Here is a 23,817-nt window from a genome sequence, read left to right as displayed (position 1 = left end):
CCCTCATACAGACACACACACACACACACACACACACACACACAGGTAAACACACAGGATGAAACGCTTGACGTGTCAACAACATCTCAAGGTCAAAGAACAGCCCGTCAGAGCCGAACAGAACAGCACCACTCGGGTGTTTATTATTGATGGAGGCACCGCCGCGGATAACAAAGAGAAGCGGGTGATGATGAATCCCGCAGTGGGCTCCCGCTCCCGCTCTCCCCTCGTCCTCTCCCGGTAAGAGAGTGCAGGGCAGCGGGCCAGTCCCTGCTGGCTGACAAACATCTGGATGGGAGGAGGAGCGGGAGGAGGAGGGCTTCACGAGAGAGAGAGAGAGAGAGAGAGAGAGAGAGAGAGAGAGAGAGAGAGAGAGAGAGAGAGAGAGAGAGAGAGAGAGAGAGAGAGAGAGAGAGAGAGAGAGAGAGAGAGAGAGAGAGAGAGAGAGAGGAGAGAGAGAGAGAGAGAGAGAGAGAGAGAGGAGAGAGAGAGAGAGAGAGAGAGAGAGAGAGAGAGAGAGGCCGCAGGAATGAGCAATTAGATTCCGTTAGTTAGTTAGTAGCCTATAGTCTATAACGGTATACCCTCCCGATGTAGTAATGATGATGCTGATGATGGTGGTGGTGGCGAATCTGGCGATGATGAGAGATAACGGTTTAATAACGGGGGGGGGGGGGGGTACCGTTATTTCTTACCCTCTGACAGCTCCAGCTCCAGCTCTGCAAGCCGGGCTCGCACCTCCAACGGTATCGGTGACGCCTCACGATCCGCCATTCGGTTCTTCTACCGTATAGAAGAAAACACCTCCCGGTTCAACGCCGCTGCTGCTGCTGCTGCCGCCTCCAGTCCTCCTCCTCCTCCTCGGCGAACAAAGAGAATCAATCTGTGTCTCGGTTCACCGGGGGCCCGCCATGGCCCCGCGCAGCTCCACGCTATAGAAATCGGTAAAGACCAGAGGGTTGCTCGGTCGTTGGATTTCAAGACCGTCGGACTCGTTGCGGCGGCGGCGGTGGTGGTGATGATGATGATGATGATGATGAGGCTCTCCAGCCTCACAGCGCTGTGTGCAGCTCCTGCTGCTGTGACGTCACGTCGTGACGCTGCTGCTGACAGAGTCGGCGAGGAGGATGAGCACGGGTCAGTTCCAACCGCGACCGGTTGGGGGCACAATTCAGAGGGAGAGAGGGGAGTGAGGGAGGGAGGGAGTCTGGCAGCAGTGGCAACTGGCAAACCACACCTAAAGTCCTACCACACCCTGTAGTGTTTCTGCTATACACATGGTTTCTCATCCAACATCAGAAACGACCCAAGATGCATCCAAATTCAATTAAACAGGGAGCCTTTATGTTGAATGACCAGACGGAGGGAATACTTCATAAAGTATTATGTTTATTACCACGAGACATGGTTTAACACAGGCTCTACTGAGAGTGCACGTTAAACAGTAGTCGGTATGGTGGCCGCTATAACCGTGTATCAAAAGGCATATAGTGCATGCTCTACACTTTATAAGGAAGATGGGTACTTGCTTGCCTGATGTGTTGTATAGACTGTAGACCTACCCATCCTATATGCATTTATTATGAGAAGAAAATACCTAGTGTGATGAAAGTAGATGATGTAGTTATTGTAGTATCACTTTGATTGAATTCAGTCAGGGCCAGTCTTTGGCTGAACAAGCTTGATGGGGCATTCAAACACAAGTTACCATCTGTAGTCTCCTAACCTTCTCGTTTCCATTATCCTTTTTATGAGATCTAGGCCAAGAATCAAATCATCATCATTGTAAACAAGACCTGCTCACAATGTACGCCTGGTGCTGGCATCTAATATGTGAGTATACTGCCATCTGCTGGTTACTTGAAGTCCCCGCAACCAAGGACAGAACAATCCCAGGCACGCTGTATATTGTATGGCATAAATAATGTAGTGTACACACAATGGGTTATGGGCCTCATTGATCAAAATGGGCTTCAACTTTATCCCAGATTCCTTTGTACAACAATTTCAAAGAATATGATTAAACAGATGGAAATGATAGCATTTATACTTTGGGTAATGATTTGTTTTTTTACATCAAGATGACATATTAATAAATCACAACTTTGGCTAGGTTTGGTGTAAGTACAAAATGTGTGTAAGAACATTTTATAAATTAGGCCCAATGAGTGTTATTATAATTTTAGTAATTTCTTTTTACACAATATCACTTTTATACCTTATACTGTATACCTTTTATACTGTAAAATCAAAAATGTATCACACTGTAAAAAAGTTAAAACACACAATACTGTCAACTTCAAAGGCACTTTAATATCTTTTCAAAATTATTTACATCTGTACAGAAAACATAAATTGCCGAAACTGTGCCTGTACTTTTTCTTCAGTGACAAACTACTTTAACATTTGCCAAATAATGGCCTTCCATTCTTTAAACTTAGAACAATGAACTGAAAACCTCCCTCCCCTGCCCCCAGAATACACATCAAATTCACGTTTACAATGTACGTTCGAGCAGTGCTTTATATGCATGTAATGCTGCGTCACTAAACCCTGAGATTTGATCCACCGAAAGCCAGGATTGGAAAAACACGCAATCCTGTTCCAACGCCCACCTGGAGGTAGGTTTGCAGACAGTCCTGTTCCAACGCCCACCTGGAGGTAGGTTTGCAGACAGTCCTGTTCCAACGCCCACCTGGAGGTAGGTTTGCAGACAGTCCTGTTCCAACGCCCACCTGGAGGTAGGTTTGCAGACAGTCCTGTTCCAACGCCCACCTGGAGGTAGGTTTGCAGACAGTCCTGTTCCAACTCCCACCTGGAGGTAGGTTTGCAGACAGTCCTGTTCCAACGCCCACCTGGAGGTAGGTTTGCAGACAGTCCTGTTCCAACGCCCACCTGGAGGTAGGTTTGCAGACAGTCCTGTTCCAACGCCCACCTGGAGGTAGGTTTGCAGACAGTCCTGTTCCAACGCCCACCTGGAGGTAGGTTTGCAGACAGTCCTGGTCCAACGCCCACCTGGAGGTAGGTTTGCAGACAGTCCGACTAATTTCCACTCCTGCTCCCCTGCGGGGGAACGGGGAGTGAAGGCAGATCTATAAGAGCCACCAATTACTGACACTCAAGCAGCTTGCAGAGTAGTGAGCTCGGTCGGACTGCTGCCCGCTGAAATGCCGTCATCTTCACCCAAACCCAGCACAGCATCTCCTCTACAAAACCAAACGCTCAACACAAGTGACACACAAGAGGCACTCAAACATAAAAAATTATAATAATAAAATAAATTAAATTGGTAAAGTAAAAAATGTTTTATAATAATAAAGTCATGCAGAAATAAAGGGCTGATAGACCAGTGCTTTTCAAAAGGATTTCCTTTTTTTGTATCTTGTTTTGCTTTGCTATATTAAACGGTCTATTCAAGTTCCCGGACTGGATGTATTAATAAAGTAGTCTCATCCTCCCCATACTGATCAATGCGATCTGGGACGGGGTCAGTTCCTGGCCATAGGGGACTGACTAAATCTTGGAACAAACATGTAAACAAACTCTGTAGGTGACTCCTCACATGTCACTGTCCGGCGGGCTACCCCTCCTACAGTGGATCTGAGGCGCAGACACTGAGGAATAATACAGACGCTGTGTAATAAAAAGCCCGGATTGAGTCGAGGCAGAACATTCTGTACAGCAGGAAAGATCCCGTCCGGTAACACTTTAGAATAACTATCCCTTATAACCAGTTAATAGATCATCCACAAACTGTTAGTTAATGAGTTATTACGGACTTGTTAAATAGTTTCAAACTATGCCTTATAAATGGGTAATAGATCATGAACAAGCTACTGGTAAACTACTTAGTAATGACTTGTTAAGTATTTGTTAATAGTTGATTAACAACTTTCAGTACAAGTAAAGCCTCTCTGCTGCCAACTCCTCCTGCTATTCCAACATCAGCAGCACTGGAAAAGGCAACACCAGAACCCTCTTCTCTAGTCAGCCACCCAGCACCCTCCCTGCACCTTTTTTTGGCAGCAGAGAGGGTTTACTTGGGTGCTGGGATATACTGTATGTTTTAATCCCTAATGTTACTGTATTACTCTGCTACAAGGTATTCAAATTCGTGCAGCAACCGCGAGCGCCCGGGAGTTAATAACAAGTGCACCCAGCTGAATGCGGAAGTGTAACGTGCCAGGCTTCTAGCTGAGTCAAAGAGGGTTTATATCGGTGCAGTGGTTTTCAGAACGCTGAGTTACATAATGGCTGGCGACTTTTCATAGAGCATATTTTCACCCCCTTCCAAAACCAATGGCAATGTGAAAGGTAGGCTGAGATCTACCAAAACATACACTTGCACACCTACTGTATGCACACAGAATCTTTAAAAGATAGGGACAATCTCTGGCAGTTTTAAATCATTAACCAACTATTATTAACAAACATGTATATTAACTATTTATAAGGGACAGTCATTCTAAAGTGTTGCACCCAGTACCAACAAAAGGAAAGAAAAACATCAGTGTAGCAAAAAGAACAAACAAAAAGAAACCCTGGCTTTCAGTAGACCATTCTAACTAAGTGCAGGGATATAAAATAGAACATCAAATAGAACTCAGTAGAATTTTTAAATGTACAGGATCTTTCCCATTTCCTCTACTCGACACAAGAGGATTTGGCAAAAACAAAAACAAAGTTCACATCTCAAATCACCTACAGTAAAGCAAATATATATATATATGAACAAACATCTTTTTTTAACCCCCTATACAAAACATTCAGGTGTCCATGTTTATTCTCGATAGGGATTCGGTGTTCAGATTTGTGAGGAGGATTTAAACAAACACCGGCTTTCAAGGATAAGAATGGACACTGTGGCAATACACCTTCAACCTTAGGTCAAAGCCTTCCCCCCAACTATCAATGAACCTGGGCCCATACCATGGCTGCAACCCTAACCCCTACCCTGAGCGACATACACTTAGAATGGGACGAGTGGATAGGTTAATAGGGCATTTGAGACAAGTGTGAGGGTGGTTTTTTTTCTCTCTCTCTCGTCCGTCTCCGGTCACCGTGGCAACTGGGCTGGGTCAGACGCCTGCGACGGATAGGCCGCCATAGGCTCTTCCCCCAAAGGGGTCTGGTCGGAAGGCGGCAGCATCTTATTGGCCGGTTCTCTCTGGCAGATCTGCGCGTAGCTTAGCTTCTTGGTTTCCTGCCCAGTCAGAACACAAGGTGGGGTCAGTGTCACACCTCCTCTCATCCGCATTAATAGGTGCACCTCAACTCAAAGAGGAGTGTGGCTTTAATGCAGGAAGGTAAAGCAGCCACTTTTATACTATTGAGGTACATAGATTTTCAGGTGAAATCCGACGACACAAAGTGGTGTTCAGTATTGATGAGCGAGTCTCACCGTGACTGCCTCACTGTGTGGCGCAGGCTGAGCTGGCTTGGTTACAGTCATCACACCCTCCTCTGGCTTCCTATCAAACAAGGAAGAACAGACACAACATTCACTCAACCAGAAAACACTTTCCAACTGCAGACCGTGGCTGGGCGATAAACGGAAAATGTACAAATACCAACATTGTGAACCTAATTCTGCTCATATCGGTGTGTTGGGTAAATGCATTCCTCCAGTGCATGGGCCAACAACCAGTCACATGTTGACAGACCGACACGGTGACAAGACATACCTTACAAACATGTTGACAAGAGGGGCCAACATGACAGGAGAATGTGGTATTTGTGTGCTGGTGTTTGAAAACAGAATCATCGTTTAATATCGTTACAGAGGTAAATGTGATCATATACAGTGACATGTATATCGGGTCATACTGCCCAGCCCTACATACAGGTATCTATTCATTCTGGATGGACGGATGGGTGGAGTACAAGTAAGTCAACAGAAAGTAATACTTGTTTATTATTTGTCACAAATAATAAGTAATTTATGCAAATGACATGTCGTCAGCTTGTGACTGCACAAGACCAAAGCAGACTACAAAGAGTGACACGTTCAGCCGAACGCACAATTGGAGGGGGGCTCCCCACCCTCCAGAACATTTACTACAAGCGTTGCAAGGGCAAGGCTAAGAGAATCATTAAAGACTCCAGTCACCCGAACAACTGCCTCTTTGAACTGCTGCGGTCAGGCAAGCGATACAGGAGTCTCAAGGCGAGCACAGAAAGACTCAGAAGAAGCTTCTATCCCCAGGCCATCAGGCTGCTAAACGAACAATGAATGAACACTACACAACAACAACCACCAAACGCACATAGCACACACATCCACACGCACACACTCACTTTAAACAAACACACTGTAGCACCCACTCCACACACTTATAGCACACACCCACTTTAAACAAACACACTGTAGCACCCACTCCCCACACTTTATATTTATGGATGAAGGATTGCACTACAACTCGTACACCTTACTGTAAATTGTACCTAAAATTGTACCTCATCCCATTTCTGCTTTGCACTAGATAGTACTGTACATTAGTACACTGCATAGTATTGTGTATTGTATATTATATGGTAACTCAGAACATTGTACATATGTCTATACCGAACACTGACCTCATTTTCTTCTTCTAAATTCATGCTATATTATGTTATTATGTTATTTGATACTATCTTGTCTAGCACAGTCTCTGGAGCGTAACAGTAAGAAGCATTTTGTATGAAAGTATCCTGTACTTCTGTATGACAACTATTAAAGAACTTGAACTTCCTGTTCGCGGACGACTCGGCCCTGCTGGTCTCTGACAAGAACAAGTTACAGGTTGAAAAAACCCTCAGCTCGGAACTCGGCAGAATCTACACCTGGCTCGCTCAGGGTTTCCCATTAATGACCTAGACTGTGGCGGCCCGCCACAGTCTAATTAGTCCCGCCACATTTTTTTTTACTATTTTCTTTTAAATATAAAGTTTGCCAATAGGGATGTATCAGTAGTATTGGCAGTGGTAGTAGTCGTAATAGTAATCCACTATATCTTTTTTATTTTCAAAAAAATAAACCAGTTCAACACAGGTAACCACTTTTGCTTCATTTCTTTGATGGCTCAAAGGTGGGCCGCGAGCAGCCACGGGAGGGCCGCGAGATGATTTAAAAAATAAAAATAAAAAATCCAATTTTTTTTTCCAGGCCACTGAACTTAGAAGCAGGCCAGGACAGTGTTTCTAGTTGTATTCTACAATTCTATTCTATTGTATTCTAAAATGTGACTATATGGTTTTATATTAACTTAATAAATAAACAAAAACGTAAAATCTACTTATTTCAACGAACATTTCAAACTAAATAACAGATTATGCACATAAAACGCTGAAAACAACCGAAGCAACAATAGTATTTTAATGAGGCTATTATTATTATCATTATTATTTTGCAACAAGTTAGCACTCTCATAAATAGCACATATAAATGAATAACTAACTTGAACTAACTTAATAGGATTGAAGTGATATTTGGCTTAAAAAATCAGAGCCTTGAACAATGAACACTGAGTGCCACAGAACACTGAACTCTCCACACACAAGCACACATGAGCACACACACGACACGCACGCTGTGCACGCTCGCACACTAGCAGCCACTTTAACATGAGCAAGCACACACTCATGCTGCACACGCCCACACTTATGGCCACAAAGGAAAGGTCACTTTAAAAATAGTATAGCAACAATAACAGTGTATTGCACTACCAAAGGACCTAGCATGTCCTCCATGCTCTGTAAATAACTATGTACAAATACCGAGATGTCCCACTATGTTACCTGTTTATTGCACAATGTTGTTTTATTGGATTCTATTATATGTTGTACTACTGTATTGCACATCGTTGCAGGCAAGACCACCCGCATTTCATTGTATACTTGTATGCCGTGACAAATAAAACTCTTGTCTTGTCTTGTTAACCCTTTCACTGCGACAATACACAGAAGGTTAACCCTTTCACTGCCACACGACAGCCGGTTAACCCTTTCACTGCCACACGACAGCCGGTCACCGTCGGTTGTGTGATAGTAAAGGGTTAACCGTCTGTCGTGTGGCAGTGAAAGGGTTAAGATACACTCACTGTTGTGGGACGTCTGTTGAGGTGGAGGCGTCCTTCTCAGGCAAGGCTGGGATTGGCTGAGGGTCTTGTGACATCACGGGTGCAGGACTACACGGGCCACTGTGTGTTACGGGAGCCTGGGATGAAAACAACACCTGTGAGGTGAATGAAAGGTGTGTGCGTCGTGTCTCCGCAAAGACAGTGGAGAAGGGAAGACCACGCATTCCAAGCAGCACCAATGGGGTGGAAAAACTGAACAGTGTGTGGGACCTCTACACAGGCGCTATCCCTATTCGCTCACTGTGAGATCGCTGGTCTCCTAAAGGTGGGGGGAGGGTTGGGGGAGGGGGCAGTGAGCCAGCCAATGCCACATCTGGTGTAGCTCAGGTGATGAATTACAGGAAATTAGTCCATAATCTCCTTTCTCCTTTCAGTTTATGAGTTTATAGTGATATAACACACAACACTGATGCAGGTGCCCCCCTTAGTTACAGTTGCTATGTCTGACAAACTATCAAGGTGACCCCTGATACCAGCTACCAGAGTTAATTAACACAAGAAATTAAAATACATTTCTGTTAAAGATGGCTGGGTGGCATTGTGCACCTGAAAGACGAACAGATAGCCAGTCCGTGAGTGACTTAATAATTACCTTGTTGTTGCTGGTTGCTACGGGTACTGTGGCAAAGTTTGCAGATGAGGGTAGCGGTGGGAAGCTGGTTAACCCTAGCTCAAGATTTGGGGTAGATGACCGACGAGAAGGCATCTCAGTTGGTGCTTTCTATACACACACACACACACACACACACACACACACACACACACAGATAAGACATGAGTGCATAGTTTTACTATCCAAGTGGATGAATGAAGTAAATTTTTCGGTCTTGTTTACAGACAAATCAAAACACACCCGTGTGAAAGATATGCTGCAAGATATAATTTTTTGAAAGAAAAAACAAATGTTTGATGTTTTACTCAAAACTGTACTCCTGAATAATTTGATCCTTTAACACTTTCGCGGCCAACCACGTATATACGTTATTGGGCGCCAACAGTTAACGGCCGAAAACGTATATATATATACGTTTTTGGTTCGTTTTCCCTTTTTTTCGATTTTAATATCCTATTCAATGTCAGGGACCTGTATGTTGCCATTAAAAGGCATACTGGGACTCCGAAGGTGCAGTACCGGCCAGATCCTGGTAGTAGGCAGTATCGACAGTTAGGGATGGGTACCTTTCACATTTGAACCGATACCGGTACCGGTACCTGTGAATCGATACCGGTACCCAACGGTACCTTTTTTCGGTACTTTAAAAAAAAATATATATATATTTTTTTTTATTAAATTTTTTTTTATTTTTATTTTTTTACTTTTTTATTTTCATGTCAACGTTCACACGCACAATATATGCTTACCTAGGATTTGACTTGATTCAACAACAAAGCAGTCGGAGCAATGACAAGCCGAAAACTGTCGAAATTTAATTTACCTACCTCAGTCGTAAAAAAAAATCCAAACTTCAAATAACTACAATTTCGACAGTTTTCGGCTTGTCATTGCTCCGACTGCTTTGTTGTTGAATCAAGTCAAATCCTAGGTAAGCATATATTGTGCGTGTGAACGTTGACATGAAAAGAAAAAAGTTAAAAAAAAAAAAAAAAATTATAAAAAATATTTTGTTTTAATTTTTTTTTCGGTTTCTCACTTGATTCGATACTCGGTAGTACCGACGTGTTTCGGTTCGGTACCTCAAAAGTACCGAATTCGGTACCCATCCCTATCGACAGTGCAGTAAACCCTGTTCCAGACCGGGTGCTAAGTTTAAACCGCTCCGGATGGACTTTTCTAGTAATGGGAAACCTAGGGCTTCACCTGATCGCATTGAATCGTTTTCGGGACCCCCGATCCATATGTTGTGGTGGGTTATGTCGTGGACCAGATGAACGTAGGATGGACCAGATGGCGATCAAATAATCGGCGTGTGTTGTGGTAATAACGAATGGCGTTACTGGCAATCAAATAATTACAAACGACCCCCCCCCCCTTTCATGCATTCATGATGAAACATAATACCTATGATATAGATTTTATTTGGAAATAGTACCGGTCCAGGGACGAAACGCCAATGGTTTTTGTAACTGAGGGGTACAATTCCCTGACTGTATTGATAAGTATGGTATCATTAAACCACTACCGCTTTATGTACTTTAATTACTGGCCATACAGTACATGATATATAAATATGATGAACACTTCCCACAATGAATCGGTTCCACACAAAGTGGTAATTAAGTATTTATTGCAGCAAAAGGTACATAATATACTTCTCTGTATTTTACTTTGGATGCGCTTATAAGGCAAAGGAATGTGCGTAGGCAAATCAATAATGAATGTCCATTCTCTGGTTACGCAGGAGGTAATTATACAACCTGAATCTTAGGGAATTATATCTATGGTACACTAGTAATATATAGCGGGAGATACTGGAAGGGTCCCCCCGGTTGTAAGCCAGCAGGGGTAGAGGATCTGTCGGTAGTAGAGAGTCTGGTCAACGATGACTAAGGAGACTCCAAGTACAGGAGACGGTGCAATAGTCTCTTGATCCACAGACGAATACAGCTGTTCTCCGTAGACTGTAGCTCCACAGTGAAGAAAGCTAGCCGGCCTCAGGCTCTCTGAGGCGCAGACTCGACTGGTCTCCTCACAGGGTAAATCCAACACGTGTAGGCGTCAGCGATTCTCCGCTCCATAAATCACAGGACCAAAACAAATATAATCCAGCCGCAAAGGGCTATGTAGTCGTCGGGTAGATTAATCCAGTGTACATGTCCACACGGTTCTCGTCTAGGTCTCCTCGGGTGAAAGCGCCATGAAAGCAGCCCAGCCTGGATAAGCACTCTAGCTGATACGAGGAAGCGTTGGTGATGCTGGTCACTGTAGAACTTTAGCCGCACGATACACTATACACAAATAGACTATTACTGACTTAATAGAAATATGTCGCACTCGACGGTATAGCGCCAAACTCTGACAATTCAGTTATTAATTCGCACGCGGTCTCAATGCTCTATTTGGGGCCAAACAGGCCATACTTCACCGCACGGAGTATCGTGGGTGAGGCTTCAACTTATTGGGTAACTCTACTTCTGTATTCACCTGCGCCATATTTATATACACAGCGAACAATCTAGTGCCAACCTCATTTCTGTCTCGTATCCCTGGGCAAGGCCGGGCATGTACAGACATGTCTTGACGGTGGCTTTGAACCTGACTCTGGAGGCACGGCCCCGGCGCCTGTGGACCGCTGTCCAATAGGAGAATGAAATATTATGGTCTGTAATAGGCTAAAGGGATATTCCGTGTATATGTACAAGGAATATACAAGGGATATCAAACGATATACAAATACTATGCAATATATATCAATCAATAAATATATATATTCGGTTTAATCTGATCCTTTGTAACAGCCGCCTCCTAATTAGTCCCACCTAATTAGCTAAGCAGAGACAGATTAACCGCACTGTCCACTACTCAATGTCTGTTGTGAGGGGGTCGGGCAGTTCACAAAGTCATGGGGTCATGGTCGTCATCGATAGTATCGGGGAGCCTTGGCAGTTCTATTAGCCTCGCCACGGGTCGGGTGTAGATCCGTCCTTGGACGAGCACTTCGGCTGCTCGGACCTTTCCGTCGGCACCGGTGATCACTTTGCTTACGCGGCCAGCCGGCCACATAGCTCGGGGTAGTGACTGGTCGATAATCATGACGACTGTTCCTTCTGTCAAATTGTCTCTCTCTTTCACCCATTTCTGGCGGGTCTGTAGAGACGGTAGATAGTGGAGTAGGAAGCTGTTCCAAAACTTGTCAGCCAATACTTGACTGTACCTCCACATTCTTCGGCCGTTCGCTTCTTCAGGCCTGTACATTGTCTGTGGTAGCGCGGGGTCCAGCCGCCCCATCAAGAGTGTGTTGGGGGTGACTGGGTCGACATCTGCTACATCACTTGAGACGTAACCGAGGGGCTTTGAGTTCAATACTCCCTCGATCTCCGTGAGGACTGTCATTAGGACTTCTTCCGCCACGGTCTGGGCCCCAAGCACGGCGTACAGGGCTGTCTTTATTGAACGTACTTCTCGTTCCCAAGTTCCACCGAAGTGAGGTGCGTTCGGGGGATTAAACTGGAAGTCAATCTGGGATGGAGCGAGGTGGGTCTTAAGTTCTGGGCCCATAGCTTGGAAGCTCTCTCTCAGCTCTCTTTCTCCGCCTTTGAAGTTTGTCCTGTGATCAGACAATAATATAGACGGTTTGCCTTTCCGCGATGTGAATCTTCGGAAGGCCATAAGGAATGAGTCTGTGCTCATGGTTGGAAGGAGTTCTATATGCATCGCTCGGGTGGTCATGCATTTGAATACAATACCCCACCGATTCTCGGTTCCTCTTCCTTTCTTTATATACAGCGGGCCGAAACAGTCCATACCGGTGGAGTGAAAAGGCTTGTCGCCGAGTCGGAGGCGACAGGGAGGTAGGTCAGCCATCCGGGGTATACTGGGTTCGCTGGAAGCGCCGCACTGCTTCTCTCCCTTGCAGTATCCAATAACGACGTCTGATCTCCGCGAAGACTCTCTCTGCCCCGGCGTGATGCACATCCTCGTCGTATTTCTTTATGATCAGCTCTGTGACCTTGTGTCGGCTGTTTAAGACTATCGGGTACTTGACGTCATCCGGTAAGTCTGGAGCTCTCCGCAGACGACCACCCACTCTGATGAGACCATGGGCGTCGCTCTCGGGGGCTAGGTGGAGCAGTCTGCTGTCTGATGGGACGGGCTTTGCTCCCTGTAGACAGTCTAGCTCATCGGGGAACGAGTCTCTCTGGGCTCGTTGTAGTAGAAGAAGTTCTGCTTCTTCGTAGTCAGCTGCTGTAATGTCAGTAGTGAGCTGAACCTCTGGGTGGTGCCACAGGAATGTCTTTAGCTGCGCACTCTCTAGGGTGAGGCAATCGTCTATGTCGGGGTCTGTGGAGACGAGTGTGTTCAATCCACAGAACATAGATTTCTTGTTTTCGGCCTCCTCTTTACTCGCTTCCCGTGGGGTGGGTGTAGGCCACTCTTCTTCCGGGAGCTTGAGGAACTCTGGCCCGTCACTGTATAGGTTGTGACGGGTGAGGTCATCCAGGGACATTCCCCGGGTGATGACGTCAGCTGGGTTGTGTTTTGTGTCCACATACCTCCAGCTTGCTACTTCTGTTAAATCTTGAATCTCTGTGACTCTGACTCCCACGAAGACCTTGTATCTGCACGAATCAGACCGGATCCATGTGAGTACTGTCGTGGAGTCTGACCACAAGATTGTTCTTTGCACCGGAATGGTGAGTTCACGTTGGATTAACGTGGCGAGTTGCGCTCCTGCTAGGGCTGCGCAGAGCTCTAGACGCGGGATAGATTGTTGCTTTCGTGGGGCTATTCTTGAGCGAGCCAGGATGAAAGCAGTATGTATTTCTCCTCCCTCCTCTCGGGCACGCAAGTAGGCCACCGAACCGTAGGCTACTTCGGAGGCGTCGCTGAAGACGTGCAGGTCCATCTGGCACGTCTCCGGCCTCACTGTGGGTGGGAAGTAGCTGCGGCGTATGTTGACACCTGGGAGTGAGCTGAGTTCCGTCTCCCACTCTCTCCATGTGGATGCAAGGTGTTCGGGTATGGGGTCGTCCCAGCCCTGGTCCTTGTCCCATAACGCTCTTACAATCATCTTTGCCCTGGTGGTGTAAGGTAGAATACATCCCAACGGGTCATATTGTCTGGCGAGTGTTCTGTATACACTCCGTCTGGTGGTCGGTAGTGCAGTCGACCTTCCCTGCTCCTTGGTCAGGGGTGTGTGTTTATAATGGAGCGAGTCTGTTTTGAAGCGCCAGACTAGTCCTAATGTCATTTCTTGGGCTTCTCCTGGGATGGTCGCCATCCAGGTCTCGCTGCTTGCTGCCTTGTCCTCGGGGGAGAGGCTGCGCAATACTTGCGGGTCGCTGCTGGCCCACTGCCTGAGATCAAAGCCGCCTTTGATCAGGGAGGCGCGGAGCTTGAGTAGAAGGGCCTCGGCTTCTTCTGGCGTCGAGACGCTTTGCAGACAGTTGTCCACGTAGAAACTATTTCCTACACTTTGTCGGACCTCTTCATCAGCTGCTGGGTCCTCTGCGACGTGTTTCTGTAGTGCAAACGTAGCACAGCATGGGCTGCATGTGGTTCCGAAAGGGAGGACTTCCCATTGATAGATGGCTGGTTGCTCATCCCCGATCCTCTCTCTCCATAGGAACCGCAGCAGGGGCTTGTCCTCCTCCACTAGTCTCACCTGCAGGAACATCCCTTTGATGTCGCCGCTGATGGCCACCTTGTCTTGGCGGAAACGTAGTAACACGCCTAGTAGAGAGGGGCCGAGTGTTGGGCCGGGCAAGAGCTCTTTATTCAGATTTTGTGATCCGATCTGGTAGCTGCAGTTGAACACAATACGATCCTTGCCGTTGTGGTGGACTTTGTGGTGCGGCAGGTACCATGATTCGGTCGTCTGATCGGCCTCTTTAATGTCAATTTTCTTTATGTGTCCCGCTGTGATTAGCTTGTTAATCTCAGCGCGGTACACAGTCTCTTGAGCGGGGTCTCTGGCTAGGCGCCGCTCTGTGTTCAATAGATACCGCTCCGTCGCTTCTTTTGGGGCGTGGAAGGTAGGCATACCCTCTCGCCTCAGGAGTGGAGTTGCGTATCTCATCACTCCGTTGACTTTGACTCTCTTTGTCCCCTGCTCGAGGAGGGCTATAGCGTAAATGTCTTCCTTGGAACGAATGTCTTTCTTTTCGTTCTTAAAGGGCATTGTCTCTAGTGTCCATAGCCTCTCGACATGCTGTAGGAGGGTGGTGTCTTCTTCTGTCACTCTGGAGTGGAGGCAGTTAGTGGCTGCTGTTCGGTTAAGAGACTTAGCGAGGGGGCCTTGTAATGTCCATCCTAGGCGGGTCTCGACTGCTGCAGGACAGCCTCTGGGCCCTGTGTGGACCCGGTCTATCGGGACGATGAGGTCTGCATGGTCGGAGCCTATCAGCAGGGTCGGGGTGGCACCGTCTATGAGCGGTATAGGTAGTTGACGCAGGTGCACATATTTATCCATCAGCTTGGCGATGGGGTAGGTGTACTGCGACAGGCCTATTTCTTGGCTGGTGAAAGCATTAGTAATCCTATACCGTCTCTCTGGCTGCCCGCTTGCTGCGATAGTGAAGGAGACATTCTCGCCCTTTATCGTCTTTAGATCTCTTCTTATTGTCCGAATCGTCATCTGGTTTTCACTCCCCCGCAGCCCCAGCTGGGCCGCAGCGGACGCGAGGAGAAGGGTCTTCTCTGACCCGTCGTCAAGGACGGCGTAAGTGTCCATGACCTAGTCTTGGTAACTCAGTGTTACGCGGACCACCTTTAAGAGCACCCGGGCGCCCCCGCTGCTGGCGGGGTCAATGTACATAACACTTGCCTTTGTGCTGCTTGAGGGTGCAGGCTTTCTTCTGTTACTGTCGTGTAGGACATCTAGGTGGGCTCCGTCACACCGACTACACCTCTTCTTTAAGCGGCAATCGGCTGCCATGTGACATCGGTAACAGCGTCGGTTGGACTTTATCCATTGACTCACCTCGTCGGCGGTCATCTTCTTGAACGTGTCACATTGTGATAACCAGTGTTCCTTTTCGCAGTACGGGCACACCATCTTCCACTTCTCTTTCATCGAGGGGGTACTGTGGTTCTTGCTGCTCGGTACTGATTCTGATTGGTGCATGACGGTCACCAATCTGCGGCCATCGTTTGCTCTCCTAGGTCCCTCTCTGGAGCTTGGTGTGCTCCGTATGAACGTATCCAACCGTAGGCTGTTGACTTCTCTCGCCAGGAAGTCGGCTAGGTCTAGGAGGGATGGCTCGGGACCGTTAGGATCACGGTGGTCTCTTTGCCGCCTGAAGCGCTCTTGTCGGGCGGGCGGAAGCTTCTCTAAAATCCTCTCGACATTAGAGTTCGCGTACAGTTCGTGCATACCCTTTTCTCTTTGCGCCCCCAGCATCCCTACCAGGGATTGTACCTTGATAGACAGGTCATCTAGTGAGCGATTGTCTGTGGCTGGGGGTAGGCGGTCAATATGCCTTATCTCTTGTATTACGTAGTCCCATATGCGTCCATATCTTTGGTCGAGTGCTGCTAGAGCCGCTGTGTATGGGGTAGTAGAGGTGGCATAGGCCAGCGCTATATTGTGCGCTCGGGGCACCTTGAGGTGCTTCAGTAGGATAGCATACTTGTACGGTTCATCAGCTACATCGGACATCATTGTCTCTAAGCACATTCGTAGCTCCGTGTACTGTGCTCTGTTCTCGTGGGTGAAGTCCGGAAACGTCGGTGTGCCAATGTATGATGCCATGGATGGCTGGCACATCGGTGAGCGTTGGAAGAGAGGCCTCCTAGGCGAGTCTCCTCTTACGCCTCTTGGTGGGCTGGTACCTGCTGGGTACCATGGCCCGCGTATCCAGGTGCTGTTCCTCGGGGCTGGTCGTGCGTCAAGCTCACCCGTGAATTGAGTCGGGGGTCTGTAGCGCAGAGCCGCGGGGGTAGAGCCTGGGCTGTACTGGACCTCCTGGTCCTGTGGAGTACTGTGCTGCTGTCGGGCTTGATTCTCCTCCTCTCCCTCTTCTTCTTCCTCTGGCAGGTCCTCTAGATCCTGTAGTCGTCTATTTAGCCTCTCCGCGGTGTAGACCGTTTCTTCCTTGTAGCTGGGTCTCGCGTGGACCGGTCGGGGAAGGAGTTCGGAGGGGGGTATAGGCTCTCTCTGGTGGTCGGGCTCAGGGTCGCTTGATCGGGTAGGGGAGGGTGCCCTTGACCCTTGTCTTGACGAGGCCCTGGAACCCCGTGCGGAGGGAGGGGGTGTTGCCCTGGTGATCAGCTGCTCCATTATCTGCGCTTGTAATCGGTCGCGCTCGGCTTCGCGCTTGGTGAGAGCGAGGTCGCACTCTGCTTCTCTTTGGGCACCGGCAGCGGCGCGCTGGGCTTCGGCGGCGGCGCGCTGGGCTTCGGCCCGGTCCCTTACCATATTCTCTTCCGTCTGAAGGCGTCTAATCTCTAGACGTATACGATCTTCGTCGCTCCGTTGCTGCGCCTGAAGGCGTTCTCTTTCCATGGAAGAATGTTCGCGCTCACTAAGCGTCTGTGCTTGGAGTCGATCGCGCTCTGTTGAGGCTGCTAGGCTGGCGAGGAATGCCTGTGCCAGCATCTTGTCCGCCTCGCTGGGGGAAGACGCTGGTTGAGGTGATCCGCTCCTGGCAGTACTCGTTGGAGATCTGTTCTCCTGTGGCGAGTCCTGGAGATCCATCTCCGGGGTGCTCTCCTCTTCTTGTAGCGGGTAGAGTTCCATCCCTGGAGGGCTGTCTTTATCCTGGAGCTCTCCGGGGACTACTTCTTCGGTCTTGGCGGGGGGTAAAGTCATGTCGGGTCCCTCCTGGTCCCTACCGTGAGCTTGGTCAGTTACGTTAGAACCCACTAGGGCCTCTATTGGCGGGGTAGCCTGGTTGATAGGGTCGGACATAATTTTACTATCTACTTTTTCCGCGTTTACCGTCTGTAGAAAGCTAGGTAGTATATTGGCAACGTAATCCTCTAAGTACTGAGGTGTCTGCCGTCTACGCTGCGGGCGATCTACTTTAGGAGAACCGTTTTGTGGAGTGTTCATCATAGGCCATGTCAATATTAATACCACTATATTAATATTACACTAGTTACCCTCCGGCTCGAAGGACCAATTGTAACTGAGGGGTACAATTCCCTGACTGTATTGATAAGTATGGTATCATTAAACCACTACCGCTTTATGTACTTTAATTACTGGCCATACAGTACATGATATATAAATATGATGAACACTTCCCACAATGAATCGGTTCCACACAAAGTGGTAATTAAGTATTTATTGCAGCAAAAGGTACATAATATACTTCTCTGTATTTTACTTTGGATGCGCTTATAAGGCAAAGGAATGTGCGTAGGCAAATCAATAATGAATGTCCATTCTCTGGTTACGCAGGAGGTAATTATACAACCTGAATCTTAGGGAATTATATCTATGGTACACTAGTAATATATAGTGGGAGATACTGGAAGGGTCCCCCCGGTTGTAAGCCAGCAGGGGTAGAGGATCTGTCGGTAGTAGAGAGTCTGGTCAACGATGACTAAGGAGACTCCAAGTACAGGAGACGGTGCAATAGTCTCTTGATCCACAGACGAATACAGCTGTTCTCCGTAGACTGTAGCTCCACAGTGAAGAAAGCTAGCCGGCCTCAGGCTCTCTGAGGCGCAGACTCGACTGGTCTCCTCACAGGGTAAATCCAACACGTGTAGGCGTCGGCGATTCTCCGCTCCATAAATCACAGGACCAAAACAAATATAATCCAGCCGCAAAGGGCTATGTAGTCGTCGGGTAGATTAATCCAGTGTACATGTCCACACGGTTCTCGTCTAGGTCTCCTCGGGTGAAAGCACCATGAAAGCAGCCCAGCCTGGATAAGCACTCTAGCTGATACGAGGAAGCGTTGGTGATGCTGGTCACTGTAGAACTTTAGCCGCACGATACACTATACACAAATAGACTATTACTGACTTAATAGAAATATGTCGCACTCGACGGTATAGCGCCAAACTCTGACAATTCAGTTATTAATTCGCACGCGGTCTCAATGCTCTATTTGGGGCCAAACAGGCCATACTTCACCGCACGGAGTATCGTGGGTGAGGCTTCAACTTATTGGGTAACTCTACTTCTGTATTCACCTGCGCCATATTTATATGCACGGCGAACAATCTAGTGCCAACCTCATTTCTGTCTCGTATCCCTGGGCAAGGCCGGGCATGTACAGACATGTCTTGACGGTGGCTTTGAACCTGACTCTGGAGGCACGGCCCCGGCGCCTGTGGACCGCTGTCCAATAGGAGAATGAAATATTATGGTCTGTAATAGGCTAAAGGGATATTCCGTGTATATGTACAAGGAATATACAAGGGATATCAAACGATATACAAATACTATGCAATATATATCAATCAATAAATATATATATTCGGTTTAATCTGATCCTTTGTAACAGTTTTAGTAGAATTCATGTTGTGCCCTGTAGCCGGCCTCCCAGGAATTAGCCCGGATCATTCCGAAATTATACTTCACCACGGGATAACGCGTGAACGTATTCATGAATTTTTTTTTCTTTTTTGCATCTTGAACGGAAGATAGTTACTGTCAAATGACCATGGTATTGTATCCATAGCTATAATATAAAATATAGATTTAGCTCTACAAACAAGGTGACGCACAGTGAAACTATGTAATGGAAAGCTGGCCCAGCTATAGCTAGATGGGGAAATCGAATGGCCGCGAATGTGTTAAGGCTTTTTTAATCTCCCCTGAGAAATACACAACTTACTGTCAAATGACCATGGTATTGTATCCATAGCTATAATATAAAATATAGATTTAGCTCTACAAACAAGGTGACGCACAGTGAAACTATGTAATGGAAAGCTGGCCCAGCTATAGCTAGATGGGGAAATCGAATGGCCGTGAATGTGTTAAGGCTTTTTTAAATCTCCCCTGAGAAATACACAACTTCAACCTGTCAATTCCATAATTTAACTCCCAAAATTGAAACACATCTAGCGTTTACATTAGTTCTTACCTTTTTACATGTTTTAAGAATACATAACCCTCTTAAATTATACTGTCCTTCTCTTGGTTGAAAGAGACATTGAATACAAACTGGTAGGCTTTTACTCTTAGCACAAACAATGATTTCCAAGGTACACCATATCTACACATTTTAATGTGCAGGATTTTATGAATAATGGATTTGTCGATTCAAGGTAACTAGCTTTGTTTATTATTCTAATAGATCTTTTCTGTAGTTTAATAATAGGATCTATATTTGTTTTAGAAACATTCCCCCAGACCTCAACACAATATGACATGTATGGCACAACAAGTGAAAAATACAATATATGCAAACATTTCTGATTTAACAGCTCCCTTGTTTTGTACAGAATGCCAACAGATTTGGCTAATTTACCTTTGATATATTGTATATGTGGCTTCCAACAGAGTTTGTGATCTATAATCACACCTAAGAATTTTGTTTCATATACTTTTTCAATTTCAGTTCCATTTAAATTCAGTTTAATTTCACAGTTGGTAGGAACACCACCAAATACCATACATTTTGTTTTCATTAAGAGACAACTTATTCATATCAAACCATTTCTTTAACTTTATCAATTCCCTTTCTACTGTTTTCAATCATTATTTTGTCCTCCCCTGAACAAAGTAAATTAGTATCATCAGCAAACGTAACAATTTTCAAAATATTCGATACTGTAAAAATTGTATTTAAATAAAGTATCAATAACTTGAGTCACAATACAGAACCCTGTGGAACACCACAAGTTACTCTTCTAAGATGTGATTCTGTATTATTAATGTTTACATATTGAAACCGATTATTTAAATAACTTCTTAACCAATGATGAGTGACACCTCTTATTCCATACCGTAAAATTTTTTGTAAAAGCAGGGAATGATCAATTGTGTCAAATGCTTTACGTAAGTCAATAAATACACCTATTAACACATTGTGCGCCATAAACGGCGTAAATCGTTATTGCCCACCATGCGTTGAACTAGGGCTGGGCGATATAACGATAACGATAAATATCGCGTTATATTTTAATAATCGATATCGAATATCGAAATAAATTAAAAAAATCGAAAAATCGTATTTCTTTTCTTTTATATATATATATATTTTTTTTTTTGACTTGCAACAGGGCAGTTTTAAAACCAGAGACAGTGGACAGACTTGTCTTTCTTGCCTGCAACTTAAAGTAATGGCTTTGCTTGTCCAAATGACAATACTGACCAAATTGAGATTTATTTTTCTCTTGTCCATTTATTTTGTTTGCTTTCTAATTTAAAATACAGTTTGAAACCGTCTGTACACAGTAGGCTATGTGTGCTAGCAGAGCTAGACGCCAGTCACGAGTCACGGTGCACATGGTGGTTTGTCCACCAAAAAAGTGCAACTGTGAATTGTGAAAAGTGAATTGTACCTAAACTGCACCTCGTCCATTTATGCCTTGCACTATATAGTATTGTATATTAGTACACTGCACAGTATTGTATATTGTATGGTAACTACGTCTACGAACATTGTACATATGTCTAAACTGAACACTGTGACCTCTTTTTTTACTTCTAATTTTTACTATGTTTTTATTTCATACTTATCTTGTCATGCACAGTCTCTGGAGCGCAACAGTAAGAAGCATTTTGTACAAAAGTATTCTGTACTTCTGTATGACAACTATTAAAGAAACTTGAACTTGAAACTTGAACTGTTCAACTCCCCTGGAGCCACAGCCAGCAGAGAAGCCGGTTTACTTTAGCTTTTAAACCAGCTGCAGCCTGAGAACTGGAGTGTGAGGGGATGTAACACTAAAGATGGCGGCAACGACAAAGAATTGCTGCAAAATAAACATACATCTGTTGTTTAAAAAAAAAAAAAAAAAAAAATTATACTTATAACAATTTCGATAATGATCGATATCGAGAAATATGATAACATTATCATATCGTTGGGGCGGCTACGTGGCGCAGTGGGCAAGGCGCTCGCAACGAATGCTGGAGACTAGGCTCGAACAGGATGCCTCCTGTTCAAGCCCCGCTCTCCACATTGCTTTCAGTTTAGCTGGTCGTCCACAGTAATACACATTGGCTGTATTACGGGGAGGGAAACTGAAGGGTGGGGATCGGGCGTTGTGGACAGCGACTCCTACAGGTCGGTTGGTGCGCCTGCGCAGTAGAATCAAGAAGCGACGGGGGCAGGGGCCCTCCAAAAGCCCAGACCCCCGACGCTGAAAGATCGAGCCGCGCAGGTGAAAAGATGCGACGGCTGTTACCTCGAGTATCGGAGGGGACTCGTGCTATGTATGACTTAGTCCACATTGCAGCCGGCTTGTGGGAGGCAAGAAACAACGTTCGAAGACAGGAGAGGGTTGAATTGGACGATATGAAAATTGGGATGGGAGAAAAATAGAAAAAATGGGAGAAAAAGTGGATTAAAAAAAACATTATCATATCGTTATCGCGATATGATTTTTTACCATATCGCCCAGCCCTACGTTGAACGGCAACAACGGCGTATCACGTGTTTGGGATCAATATGTCATTTTTTCGCCATGGCATTCATATTTCATCCAGCCTCCCTCCGGATCGCAGCCGGACCCTGTTCTGATATTGCAACGCCTCAATACCGCCGCCTGGTGGATGGTCGGGTGAGTTACACTCATGCCAAACCGGAAGTGGCGATCGGTGCATCAAGGAAATTCCTCCGCCAGAGATATATTGTGGCGTGGATCAATATACACACTCGAGTGCATTTGGATCGCTTTGGAAACCCAATAATCGATGTTTGATTGATTTGCGTTTCGGCGTTTATTGAGTCATACAAACCGGAAATGGATCTAGCAGATCAACGTCAAATAATTGAGATCTTTTTCCTCCAATCTCATCGGCGAACGGTAAGAGGACACTAACGTTACTTTCAGCTTGATTGTCCACTTTCAGCTTGATTGTCCATTTCTTTGTTTGCAATCAGTCTGATCAATATACCAACCCATCAGCGTTTCCGTTAGCCGGTAATTACCGGTATTTGTCCGGCAAAATCTCCTGAAGTCCGACATATTTAATTTCTCCGGTCTTAATGTCCGGTGAAAATAATTCCCTGAGTCTAAGCACAATTTGATTATTTGAATTGTATTAAAATAGGCTAAAATTAAATAGCCTATGCGATGAACGAAACGATCATTACATTTGTTTCCTCGTTGCTTCTAATAATGACAACGACGTTGTCAGCGAGAGCTTTAAAAACGTAGGTCTCGGTTCGCTTCATCGGACCAAACGCGAACCAAATATAGGAAGTGATTATTATTACCACTGCTCGCAGCACTCACTGCAAAACAAGCACACTGCATCTAATCTCTCTATCTATCTATCTATCTATCTATCTATCTATCTATCTATCTATCTATCTATCTATCTATCTCTCTCTCTCTCTCTCTCTCTATGTCTGTGCATCTTGGGAAGAAGGAAGAAAAAACGCGGCTTATTATTATTACCGAGGCGCGCGGCTTATTATATTATTAAAACGGCTACTTGTGGGCACTCATAAAAACACCGTGGTCTACAAGTTGTTTAGCGAGAGGATGGTGGTAGGTAATGTGCTTCAATAGAACAATGGATCAATGCCATGTCAAAACTCGGCTCCGCTGATCTGGGCTCCGCAGTACACACACAGACACACACACACGCGCGCGCGCACACACAGGATCGCAGCCACACACACATTTCCACTGTCCAATAGACAAGCGCCCTTTTCGACCGCGTGACATTGAGGTGGAGAGAGTAGTCACGCAAACCACGATAATGTTGCAGTCTCTCTGCTTTCTCAGTTCTTCGCTTGATATAATTAATACAAATGTCCAATATAACGGAATTCGTTAGCTCATAAAAATGTGATTATAACAGACTGCTGTTCAGTGTCGGACCGACTGCCACATACGCGGTCTATTTTATTTCAAGTCAGCAGCAGCACGGAGACGGAGTATCGAGGGACTTATTTTATTTGGAATATATTAATGACTGTATACGCAAAAGTAGCC

At 45.9% G+C, this 23,817-nt stretch overlaps 1 protein-coding gene across 1 annotated transcript in view; it reads right to left on the bottom strand.

Moving 5' to 3' along the window:
• LOC311237904 (disco-interacting protein 2 homolog C-like) overlaps positions 1-774 on the bottom strand; it is a gene marked incomplete at its 5' end in the record, with an annotated part of 107,099 nt that extends 106,325 nt beyond the window's left edge. The window contains 1 exon segment of the mRNA XM_084325878.1: positions 696-774. Coding sequence (XP_084182004.1) covers positions 696-774 — 79 coding nt within the window.
• Positions 775-23,817: the final 23,043 nt, after the last annotated feature.

The sequence above is a fragment of the Notolepis coatsorum genome (assembly GCF_963971535.1).
Source record: "Notolepis coatsorum genome assembly, chromosome: 12".
Lineage (NCBI taxonomy): Eukaryota > Metazoa > Chordata > Actinopteri > Aulopiformes > Paralepididae > Notolepis > Notolepis coatsorum.
This window is presented reverse-complemented; position numbering and strand designations above follow the sequence as displayed.